The sequence below is a fragment of the Peromyscus leucopus genome, chromosome 2 (genome assembly GCF_004664715.2).
Source record: "Peromyscus leucopus breed LL Stock chromosome 2, UCI_PerLeu_2.1, whole genome shotgun sequence".
Taxonomy (NCBI): Eukaryota; Metazoa; Chordata; class Mammalia; order Rodentia; family Cricetidae; genus Peromyscus; species Peromyscus leucopus.
The window spans coordinates 45,251,668-45,263,859 of record NC_051064.1 but is presented as its reverse complement, the minus strand read 5'-3'; the positions used below and the strand labels follow the sequence as shown (position 1 = coordinate 45,263,859).

The following is a 12,192-nucleotide window of genomic DNA, read 5'->3' as shown; positions in this document are numbered from 1 at the left end:
GACTCCGTGTGAGAGGACATGTGTGTGACTCCCGTGTGAGAGGACATGTGTGTGACTCCCGTGTGAGGGGACATGTGTGTGACTCCCGTGTGAGGGGACATGTGTGTGATTCCCATGTGAGGGGACATGTATGTGACTCCCGTGTGAGGGGACATGTGTGTGACTCCGTGTGAGGGACATGTGTGTGACTGCGTGTGAGGGAATGTGTGAGGTGAGGGCTGTGTGACTCCGTGTGAGAGGACGTGTGTGTGACTCCCGTGTGAGAGGACATGTGTGACTCCCGTGTGAGAGGACATGTGTGTGACTCCGTGTGAGGGAATGGTGGTGGGGGGGGGGGTGGGGCGTGTGAGGGGACATGTGGGGGGGGGGGGGGTGTGTGACTCCCGTGTGAGGGGACATGTGTGTGACTCCGTGTGAGGGGACATGTGTGTGACTCCCGTGTGAGGGACATGTGTGTGACTCCCGTGTGAGGGGACATGTGTGTGACTCCCGTGTGAGGGACATGTGTGTGACTCCGTGTGAGGGGACAGTGTGGGGGGGTGTGTGTGACTCCGTGTGAGGGGACATGTGTGTGACTCCGTGTGAGGGGACATGTGTGTGACTCCCGTGTGAGGGGACATGTGTGTGACTCCCGTGTGAGGGGACATGTGTGTGACTCCGTGTGAGGGGACATGTGTGTGACTCCTGTGAGGGGACATGTGTGTGACTCCCGTGTGAGGCCACCACTCCCGTGGCATGAGTGCCGTGTGTAGTGAAGAGTGGAATGAAGTGGAATGAAGATGCGTTTGAATCTGAGCTCCAGAAAGGCTTGAACGGGAAGAACACAGGCCAGTGTACTGCCGCCGCACAGAAGCCACTAAGCGGGGCGGATGCGGCCTCTCACGGCTGCGGAGCTGGAACCAAAGCCTAAAGTCCCAGTTTCCTGATATGAAATCAAGGAATAACAACTTCAAAGTCTTGGTTTGTAGGGTAGAAATTAATTTACACACAATAAATGGTATGTAAGAAATTCCTAGCTGTGGCTTCACGGATTTGAATTTGGTAAGAAACAGAAAAGGTGGCTGGAGAGACGGCTCGGTGGTTAAGATCACTGACTCCTTGTCCGGAGTCTGGGTTTGGTTCCAGCACCCATATGGTGACTTACAACCATCCATAACTCCAGTTTCGGGGGATCTGATGCCTTCTTCTGACATCGGATGGCACCAGGCACACACGTGGTACACATACATGCATGCAGGCAAAACACTTGTCTACATAAAATAAAACAAATATTTTTAAAAAGTAAACACGACAACCGCTACAATGAAGAGATAAGGAAGTCGTGTGTGTATCCGAGTGGAAAGGCCGGGATGAGGATGAGCCCCGCGGGCATGCCCTGAAGCAGGCCTGTGACGTCCTGACGCCAGCACAGCGCTGGATGGGCCTGTGCTCTTCCAGTGTGCGGCTCTGTGAGAAGAGGGTGAGTGGGGGCAGGTGACCAGCTAGCAGAGCATGCAGGATCAGGAAGGCACGCAAAAGCTTCCCATAGAGGGGTTTGGGCATCTCGGCTCTGGGACACGTGGTGATGACGTAAGAGTCCCATTAGGAGCCTGCGCCTGCAGAAGCACTGCTGAACTGTTATTACAGATACACGGAAGTCTTCACTCTCACTGATTCAGAAGGACCTTCTTCAGAGACGAGGTCTTTGCAGATCTCATCAAGACAAAATGAGCTCATGCTGGATTCTAATCGACCCTGACACAGTGACTTGTGTCCCTACAGAAGAAGGGAGGTTGGACATGGACATGTGGGAAAGACACTAAGTGGGACACAGGAAAACCTCCACGGTGGCCGGAGCAGGTTGGAGCGTCACAGCTGTAGGTCGGCAAGCATGCGGCACACAGCAGAGCTCTTTGCTGCAGGTCAAGGGCCAGCATGCTGCACACAGCAGCCTTCCCCGCCTGCAGGTCAAGGCGCAGGCATTGGCACACAGGGGGCAGGTGGTGGGCTGGCACACAGCAGAGGCTCTTCCCCGCCTGCAGGTCAAGGGGCCAGGCATTGCTGGCACACAGCAGAGGCTCTTCCCCGCCTGCAGGTCAAGGGTGCGGACCAGCGGGGGCAGTGTGCTGGCACACAGCAGAGGCTCTTCCCGCCTGCAGGTCAAGGATGCTGGCATTGCTGGCACACAGCAGAGGCTCTTCCCCGCCTGCAGGTCAAGGGCAGCCAGGCATTGCTGGCACACAGCAGAGGCTCTTCCCCGCCTGCAGGTCAAGGCGCAAGGCATTGCTGGCACACAGCAGAGCCTCTTCCCCGCCTGCAGAGGGACCGTTGTCCCTCACACCTCTGCCTAACAAACTGTGACAGAATAAGTGTCTGTTGTTTCAAACACCCAGTCTGGAGAATTTCATTACGGCAGTCCCAAAAGCATCTAATCAAGGAGTGTAAGGTGAGACTAGACAAAGGTTGACAAATGGATCCCCTCAAATTTTCAAGCATGGCCCCGGATGGAAGGGGTTAAACTAAGTGCTGAAAATTGACCCTCCTGGGACTGGTGGTGTAAGTCAGAGGTAGCACATGGACTGAGCATGTGCAAGGCCCTGGGTTCAGCCACCAGCAGGAAAAAGAAAACAGAATATAGATAATAAAAACTTTCCCTTGCATAGCTGTGAAGTAGAAGAAGTAAGGTCGCAGAACAGCATGCCAAACACAACCCCAGTCTTGTGAAACCATGGCTACCGGAAGATGTCTTGAGGGGATTTACTAACTTATGTCCCCTCTGGGGTGGGATCTCAGGAGATAGCAGTGTTTTGACTCTATTTCCTGCTTTTAAAAAGTGCTATTTTAGGGCCAGGCTGTGATGGTGGCGCCTCTAATCCCAGCACTCGGGAAGCAGAGGTAGGCACATCTCTGTGAGTTCGAGGCCAGCCTGGTCTGCAGAATGAGTTCCAGGACAGCCAGAGTTACACCAGGAAACCCTGTCTTGAAAAAAACCAAAATAATAATAATAATAATAATAATAATAATAATAATAATAATAATAGTGCTATTTGGGACTACGCTTTATTTGAACAGTCAAATCAAAATTATGTATGTCTGTTGGCAGTGGAACGGGTGAAGGCCGGAGAACTCAAATGTGTCTCTTCCACATTTGAGTCTAGCTGAGACAGTAGATACCTGTGCTGCTGTAGAAGGCCAGTCTGGATGTCGTATGAAATTTCTGAATCAGAAACTGGGACAGGGAGATCTTGTCGTCCGTTTTCAGGGACTCGTCCCCATTCTTCCAGTACAGCATCAGATCTTCATCTGTGTATGCATCTCGGGGAGAGGAAGAGAAGGGAACTCAACACCTCTACTCTCTGGTTATGTGACTTGACAAGGGAATCCTGGGCCCGGGGGAGCAGCTCCTAGCCCAGGAGGCAGTCCTCAATCTCCTGAATCTCAAGGGCCTCGAAGATGGGAGAGTGGATACTTACAGCTCTCCAGCTCCAAGGAGCAGGTCTGGGAGTCCAGGGGGAAGTGGCTGAAGTCCATGTTGCACATGGCAGTGACAGTAATCCTGCACAACACAAAGACATGAGGTGGCTTGGGGGCGGACCATCAAGCTCAGGCTCCGCCCACACTTAGGAAGACCCAGTACAGCGCCCAGGGTGGCAGGAACCTCCACGGTCACCTTCAGAGGTCAGGCATCTAAGCCACGGAAACGTAATTAGAGCTTTGTCTTCTGTGACCTCGTGGGTCTTCTTTATTGGGCTTGCTGTCCCCCAGCTGCTGGAGTGGGGGTGTTGGCTGCTAACTGCCCACACTGCCCTTCTCTTGTACCACCTCAGCCAGCAGGGTTGCCTCCCTCAGAGACGCCTGGGGGGTGAGGCCTTCACCATCGTCCACACAGGATCAGAGTGTATCTGGCACTGACACTGATTCTGGTGACTCACACGAACAGGCCAGGAACGAGGACCCTTCAAACCGCCAAGTGTGCCCGAAGCCAGTCTGCACTAGCGCTTAGCCAACAGTAGCTACTGTTAGGAATTTAAAATCTTTATTGCCAATTAACTAGAGTCATAGACTCTAAGGAATCAAAGGCCATTGCTCCCATCAAGTCTGGGCCAAACTCGTCTTTTAGCTGAGTGTAAGACCCCAGCTAAGAGGACGTTGCCATCCGCAGGGGCGGCATCAGACTGACTGACTGACGTCAAAAGGCTTGGGCCAACCATTAGACGCTACTACAGAGACGAACTCGTCAGGGCTGAAGGAGCTGTCAGACACCCTGGAACGACACTGGACAAGGGAATAATGGCCCCGGACTGTTACCTCATGCTGTACAGCACGTGGCCGTCTGGAAACACTCTCAGCATGATGTTGTCCGTGGTGGTGTCATGAGTAAATGACCGTTTGGAGTGAACGAAGAAGACGTCGGGAACCCAGATCTTCTTCACCAGCCTGCCGTCGAAGGTCATGCTCTTGTTGCTGGTGCTGGGGAAGGCCAGCCTCTCGTCCCTCCAGTAATGCCTCAGGTACAGGGTCATGGTGAAGTCCTGGGAACCAGGGAAGAAGTCCTTTAGCTAGAAAGGCTTAGAGAGCATCCCTCCCTGCAACTGACCCGTCATCCTCTACTGCAGAATCCCCTCGATTCTGCCTCCAGATTCAGAGTGAGGGCTCTGCAGTCCTGAGCACAAAGGCCAACGCGATGGCCCTGTGTCAATCAGGAAGAGAGTGGCTCATTTTTGTAACTGAAAACACAGCTAAGGGTCACAGTCTGGCCACACAGCCCAGCAGGGTGTAGCGCTTCCAAGACCCTGGTCCTTTTCATGAGGTCCCTAAGTACAGGCTTTCCTACCATAAAAAAAGATGAGCATCAGCAGTCGGTTTGGAAAGGAAGGTGTTACAATTCCCTTCGGTGAATTTTCTTAGAAGAACAGGGCCTCAAGGCCATGACTAAGACTCAAGGTTGGAGGAAGAGTGTAAGACCAGTGCAATAAATGGAAATCTAAACGTGACGGAGCCTTAAAGAGAAGGGGAGACTTCCCTTTAAAACCTGGACAGGAGCTTCATTGAGAGTAAGAATGAGAAAGGGAACGGAGAAGGGGAATAGGAATGGGGAGAATGAGGGAGGGAGAGAGAGAGGGAAGAAGGGAGGGAGGGAGGGAGGGAGGGAGGAGGGAGGGAGGGAGGGGAGAATGACAGAGATGGGTTTCGGAGGAGCCTTTTCAGATAGCAGCCTTCAAGGTCACCTCCCCAACAGTCTTCCTCCAAAGTCTCAAACTAATCCCCTGAACAAAGGAAAGATTTGACTTTTAGTAACCCTTGAGGGTGTGGGGAGTTCCATATCACATTATTTCCATCAGCCCAGAATATGTGACAGAGCGTGAGAGAGCCAAGTGTCACAATTGAAAGCTGTGTGCCTAGGTCTCTGTCCCAGCAGGAACAGCTCTGGGGGAGGCAGCCAGCTTCAGGAATTCCAACACTTCCTCTATAGGTTTCATGTGAGAGGTCAGTTAGAGAAACCTGGACAGTCAGGTGTCATTCTTACAAAGCAGGATGAAGCTGGGCATGGTGACATAGACCTTTAATCCCAGCAATCAGGAGGCAGGGGCAGTCAGATCTCTGTGAGACTAGCCTGTCATACACAGGGGAGACCCTGTCTCCAAAAAAAAGAAAGAGAGAGAGAGAGAAGAGAGAGAGAGAGAGAGAGAGAGAGAGAAGAGGAGAAGAAGAAAGAAGAAAAGAAAGAAAGAAAGAAAGAAAGAAAGAAAGAAAGAAAGAAAGAAAGAAAGAAAGAAAGAAAGAAAGAAAGAAAGAAAGACAGCAGGCTGAGCAAGCCAGTAAGCATGGTTCCTCGGTGATTCCTGCTTCAGTTTCTGCCCTGACTTCCCTCAGTGATGGAGTGTGACCAGGAAATGTAAGTGAACTAAACCCTTTCCTCCCCAAGCTGCTTTAGGTCACGGTGTTTCACCACAGCAATAGCCGCCCTAACTAAGCCTTCCTTCTAGGCACTTCTCCCTAGGATATCAGTCTGAAGTCACACTTGAAGAAGGGCAGATGGCTGCTCACAGACTGACTTAGTGTCTGACTGCAGTCTAGGGCAGCAGGGCTGACCTCAGACCCAGCTGAACCCAGATGGTGAATACCCGGAGGAGCGGGCAGGGTGTGCTCCGTACCTTGGAGACCTTCACATCTACACCTTCCAAAGCTAGATCTCCTCCCGCCAGGAGCTGGAGCTCTGAGGGACACACAGCGTGTGGTTCTCAGCTATGCTGCTCAGCACCAAGGAAGGGGGTGGAGTGGGGGTGGGATGTGGGGGGAGCGGTGGAGGGGGGGTGGGATGTGGGGGGAGCGGTGGAGTGGGGGAGCTCAATGCTAGAGTATCTGCTGCCAGGTGCAAGACCTTGGATTTGTTTGCCAAAAACAGAACAAGGAGGAGGCAGAGGAAGAGGAGGAATGGAAGGAAGGGAAGGAGGGAGGGAGAGAGGGAGGGAGGGAAGGAGGGAAGGAGGAAGGAAGGAAGGAAGGAAGGAAGGAAGGAAGGAAGGAAGGAAGGAAGGAAGGAAGGAAGGAAGGAAAGAAGGAAAGAAGGAAGGAAGGAAGCTAGCTCCAAAATAACTCCATAGCACCACTGGAACTGACTATATGAGTTATGAAGGAAAAAGCAGAACCACGAGTCCAGGAGCCCAGGTGGGCCTCTAAAGGAACCTTATCTCAACAAAGTCTAAGAAGGGAACCTCCTGGGAGGACCAGAGGAAGGCCACCTACAGAAGAAGTTTGTAAACTAATGAGCAGAGCACCGAACACAGAGAAGACAGACAGTGTGGGGCAGCAAGCTGCCCTCCAAGGTGAGTGAGCCTCACAAGAGAGTCACAAGATGGGTGCGAACTTGGAGGATGGGGTGGGGGAGGGGCTGCCAAGCAAGAGGGAGGTGGTGGGGCTAGAATGGAAAATCAGAGCATTGAAGGGTTTCAATCAAAATGCCGTCCCTCGCCCTCCTCCAAGTGAGATTCACTGGGCGCCTTGCATTTTATTGCCTGCAGCAGGCCTTCAGAAGACAGAGGTGGGCCTCAGTCCCCAGATGACTTTACCCACGGAAATAACAGCACTGCTCTAGATGTTACTGCACCTGGGCCAACTCTTCCAAGACCCGACCTGGGCCCCTTCTGCTTTCACAGACACAACCTGTACCCTGAGGCCCCCAGGCTCTCAACATCTCAGCGGTGTGATCCCTCCCCGGAGAGGCCAGCCTGGGGCAGTGCCTACCATGTCCACCTCGGAGATGCTGTCCAGGCTCTCCACCTGCACGTCCACACCCACAGGGATGGCAGGGCCTGTGGGAGAGAGAGACAGCCCAGTAAGGTGAAGTCCTCTCCACTTGGGGCTGCGGGATGGCCCAGCACCTCCCCTGTGGAGTGAGGGCTGCCTCGGGGGTGAGGCGGGACTCAGAATCCTATGTGGGGTGTTTTCTGCTCGCACCTGATGTATAAGGTGATTTATCAGTGAGGTCCGAGACTGGGTCTGCACTGCATGGTGTTCCCAGGCTGAACTGAATGTCCTCTGTGCTTGCTGGACGAGTTACGAGCTGGACTATGCTTGTCTCTATCCTAGGCTGTGTCTGGAGGGTGGATGGGTGCAACAGTGGGACCCCAGTGCCCAAGCGGACATCTTGGTCACTGGCCCAAGGTTGGATCACTTCCTATACAGACGCTAGCACACAGCCAGAGTTCCGCCCTCTACTGGCTTTCAGTCTAGTATGAGATGAGATCTCTACCAAGTTAGATCATAGCACAAGACATAGCACCGTGGAAGGTGAAGGCACACTGGATGAGATTCTATGGCCAGATTTCTAAAACTGTTCCCCTAGGGTTTATCTACGGCCCTGTTTTTTTCCTGAGCTGGATGATAGTTACATTGGTGAGTTTATTTAGTGAGAAGTTAGTGAGCTGAGCACTTAGTTTGTGCACTTTTTAATACATGTATACTGCAGAAAATTTTTTTAATGATTTTGATATTAATGATGCCATATAGGTGCATGCCTATAATCTGAGCTAGTTAGAATGCTAAATCAGGAAGATTGAATTTTGAGGCCAGCCTTGACATCATAGCTGGCCCAGGTCTCAATTTTTTTAAATAAAAATTTAAAAAAAATATACTTTAATATTAAAAAAATAAGAGGAACAAAAATAAGGACTTGGGATCTATCAAGCATATTTAACATCTTCATGCTCAGAGCCAAACAGCCACTCTAAAGAAGCAGGTAGAGTTGAGTCTGTGATTAAAAATTTCCCACAGAGAAAATACCAGGTTCAGATAGCTTTACCAGCAAAGCACCAATGGTTTAGGAGGAATTAGCACCGTTCTACAAATCCTCCCAGAAGCTATAGAAAGTATGTGGTGTGCCTGTTTGGTCCCAGCACTCAGGAGGCAGAGGCAAGCGGATCTCTGTGAGTTCAAGGCCAGCCTGGTCTACAAAAGTAAGTTCCAGGACAGCCAGAGCAACACAGAGAAACCTTGTATTGGAAAACACAAAAACACAGTGTTGGGACTGGAGAGATGGCTCAGCAGTTAAGAGCACTGGCTACTCTTCCAGAGGACCAGGGTTCAATTCTCAGCACACCCACGTGGCAGCTCACAACTGTCCAACGTAACTCCTGTTCAAGGATATCTGACACCTTCATACCAATGCACAGAAGAAGAAGAGGAAGAAACCAAAAGAGACATCCAAAAGCATCAATTTATTTCATGAAGTGAAAACAAGGAATGAAAAGGCAAGTTCACAAGCCAGCCTTACTCGGGACATGGAATCTAAATTCCTAATAAGCCAATAACAGCATACAGCACTAAACTTCAGGGTGTGTGTGTGTGTGTGTGTGTGTGTGTGTGTGTGTGTTTGTGTTTTTATGTGTGTGTGTGCATGTGCGTGTGCGTGTGTGTGTGTGTGTGTATGTGTGTGTGTGTTGCTGGGAGTCAGATGACCTGGGTTGTAAGTTTCCACATGGGTGCTGAGAACTGAACCTCCAGTTCTCTTCAAGAGCAGCCAATATTCTCAACCACTGAGTTATCACTCCAGTCCTCCGGCACTAAATTTTAAAAGACTGTACATCATGTTTTAAGTCAGGTTTATTTAGGAATTGAACATTTGTTTTAATGTTGGGACTTTGTGTATGTGTGTGGTACTCAGAATCAAGCCTAGGGTCTTACACATGCTGGACAAACACTCTACCTCTGAACTATAAACCCAACTCTATCACTGGAAAGAATCAAAGGATTCTATCGCTAATAACAGTGGTCTTGGAGAACAAACCCAGAGCCTCATTTATGGTAGGCAAGGACTCTACCACTGATTTATGACCCAGTATGCCCTCTTCTTTGTGAAACACCAGTTAACAGAGTTGTGCAGGCTTGTGGGGCAATGTTAGAGGGAAGAGGGACCAAGGGGGGTGGGGCTGGTGTTAGGTCTCCTAGGAGCATTTGTCAGTTCTGGAGGGAACCAGGAGTGTATGTGACACTGTAGATGATTTCTTGGGGCTCAAGGAAAGAGACCAGAGTCCAGAGCCACCAATGCAACTGTTTTATATTATATATTTATATATGAAGATGGGGGGGGGCAAGACAGCTTGACCACACAGCTTCTGGCAGGCAACATCTGGACCCTGGAAAAGCCATAAGCTGACCCCACCCAGGGAGGGCACGCATCTAAGGGGAAATACCTAAGGCCCAGACACAGCTTCTGGCAGGCAACACCTGGACCCTGGAAAAAGAAGTACCTGACATTCCAAACATTCCCTATACCCCTAGACGAATGTCAGCCAATCAGAGTCCTGAACCTTGGAAATCCCCTATCCCAACCTTTGCTATGATAAAACCCCACCCTGCCTGAGCTTGGGGCTCTCTGCTCTCACTGCTGCATCAGAGAGCCCAAGCTCCAAGCTTGGAAATAAAGGCTCTTTGCTTTTACATACAGGATGTGGTCTCTGTGGTGGTCTTTTGGGGGTCCCCACTATCTGGGCATAACAAAGATACATAGAACTTCACTTTAATATCAGAATTTAATATATAGCTCAGCTTCAAAACATGTCAATGTCTGTCCTTGACACTTTTCTATTGCCATGACAAAACACCATGATGAAGGCAGCTTATAAAAGGAAACGTTTAATTTGGGTCTAATACTTGCAGAAGGTTAGAGTCCATGACCACCCCTGGGGGAAGCATGGCAACAGGCAGGTGGGCAGGAATGGCACTGAGGCATTTAGCTGAGAGCTTACATCCTGACCCACAAACACAAGACAGAGCTATCTGGGAATGACGTGCCCTTTTGAAACCTCAAAGCCCACCCCCAGTGATACACCTTTTCCTAAACAGTTCCACCAACTGAGGACCTTGCATTTAAATATATGAGCCTATGGGGACCATTCTTATTCAAACTACCACATTTCATTCCCTGGCCTCATATGCTCCTGGTCATATCATAATAGAAAATGCATTTATTCCAACTTCAAAAGTTCCCATAGTCTTTCATAGTCTCAACACACTTTACAAGTACATAATCTCTTGTAGAGACCTGAGGCAATCTCTTAACTGGAACCTCCTGTATAATCAAAAAGCAAATTACATACTTCCAACATACATTTACACATAATATAAATTACCATTCCAAAAGGAAAGAATAGGAGCATAGGGAGGAACCAAAGCAAGACCTAAACCCAGCAGAGCAAACTTCAAACCTTTAACCACATATCTGAGATCAAGGGCTTAGATGGCTTTGATCTTCCAGCTTCACTGACTACAAAACACTTCTCAATCTTCAGCTGGTTCCACTTCCTGTCCTTAGCTCTTCCTGGCAGACATCCCTCAGTCTTGGCACCTCCAACATCATGGAGTCATTAGCAGAATCCAGATTTCACCTTCACATCTTCACACAATGGCATCTTGGGGCCTCTATGCAAGAATTCCCCAGGCACACACCTAGCCTCAGCAGCTCTCCTTAACCACTGAAGAAGATTCCACAATCCCTTTACTCATGTATCCTTCATGAAACTAAAGGCAGAACTACTTGGCCAAAGCTGCCATGTTCGGGTATCTACTTGGGTTGGAGGCTGGCCCCTCTTTGAATTACATTTGCATAAGCTTTGATTCCTGTTGCTTCTTAGGAATGGAATATTCCTCAAGCCTTTTTCTTTCACCTATTGCAGGGTAATCTGGCTAGGGTCTTGCCCTGAGGGCTCTACTCCCCACTCCCTGTATCCCATTTCACACAGGGCCTCTCCTTATCTCTTTCATCATAAGCTTTGGCTCCAACATTACATCTTCTGGTGCTCTTTTTCTCCTCAAAACTGTACATTTTTATTTCTTTTTGCCCAGGTTGTTCTTTTTCACTGTAGACCTACATAAAGCCATCAGATTAGGCTGTCTTGAAATCTCCTCTGCCAAGGAAATTAGTCCATTATTTTTTCAATTTCTCAGGCAAATTTTTAGGACAAGGGCAAAAAGCAGCTACAACCTTTGTCAAAATATAACAAGAATGGTTCCTGGCCCAGTTGTTAACACTGTTCTCCTCTGAAACCTCTTGAGCTGGGCCTTCAGAGTCCACACTGCTCTCAGCGCTACCTTATTCCAAGCTGCTGCTAGGTTAGCTCCTTGATCTCTGCTTACAGCGCTCAACCACTTTCCTAGCCCGAAGTCCCCAAGTCTTCTTCCAAAAAACAGAAAACAAACAAACAAAAAACCATCATGGACAGGCTTGTTACAGCAATACCCATTCCAGTACCACAGTCTGTATTTGTCAGGGTTCTCTAGGGGAATAAAACTGATAGAACAATTGCTATACATCTAAAGAGGTATTTATTAGAGTGGCTTACAAGTTGTGACCCAGCTAGTCCAACAATGGCTGTCTCCTGAAGAAAAGGCCAAGAATCTGACAGTTGTTCAGTCCATGAGGCTAGATGTCTCAGCCAGTCTTCAGTCTATATTGGAATCCTGAAGAAATAAGTCCTAATAGCAGCAAAGGCATTGTCTCCACTGCAGAATAGATGAACTTGCCAGCAAGAGTGAGAGAAAGCAGGCAGAAAGCAAAAGTTTCCTTCTTCAGTGTCCTTCTATGTGGGTGCCACTCTAAGCTATGGCCCAGATTTAGGGTGGGTCACCCGAACCTCAAATGACTCAATGAAGAATAATCCCTCACAAGTGTGTCCAGCTGCTTGGGTAATAGCTGATTGCAGGTGTAGTCAAGTT

General features: G+C 49.5%; 1 protein-coding gene across 1 annotated transcript in view; it reads right to left on the bottom strand.

Moving 5' to 3' along the window:
* Nucleotides 1-12,192, bottom strand: part of Gabrr2 (gamma-aminobutyric acid type A receptor subunit rho2) — a 48,951-nt gene that overhangs the window by 21,817 nt on the left and 14,942 nt on the right. Inside the window, exons 3-6 of the mRNA XM_028872779.2 lie at nucleotides 7,225-7,292; nucleotides 4,288-4,511; nucleotides 3,453-3,535; nucleotides 3,154-3,294 (exon numbers count right to left, since the gene is read on the bottom strand). Coding sequence (XP_028728612.1) covers nucleotides 3,154-3,294; nucleotides 3,453-3,535; nucleotides 4,288-4,511; nucleotides 7,225-7,292 — 516 coding nt within the window. The remainder of the gene's footprint in view (nucleotides 1-3,153; nucleotides 3,295-3,452; nucleotides 3,536-4,287; nucleotides 4,512-7,224; nucleotides 7,293-12,192) is intronic.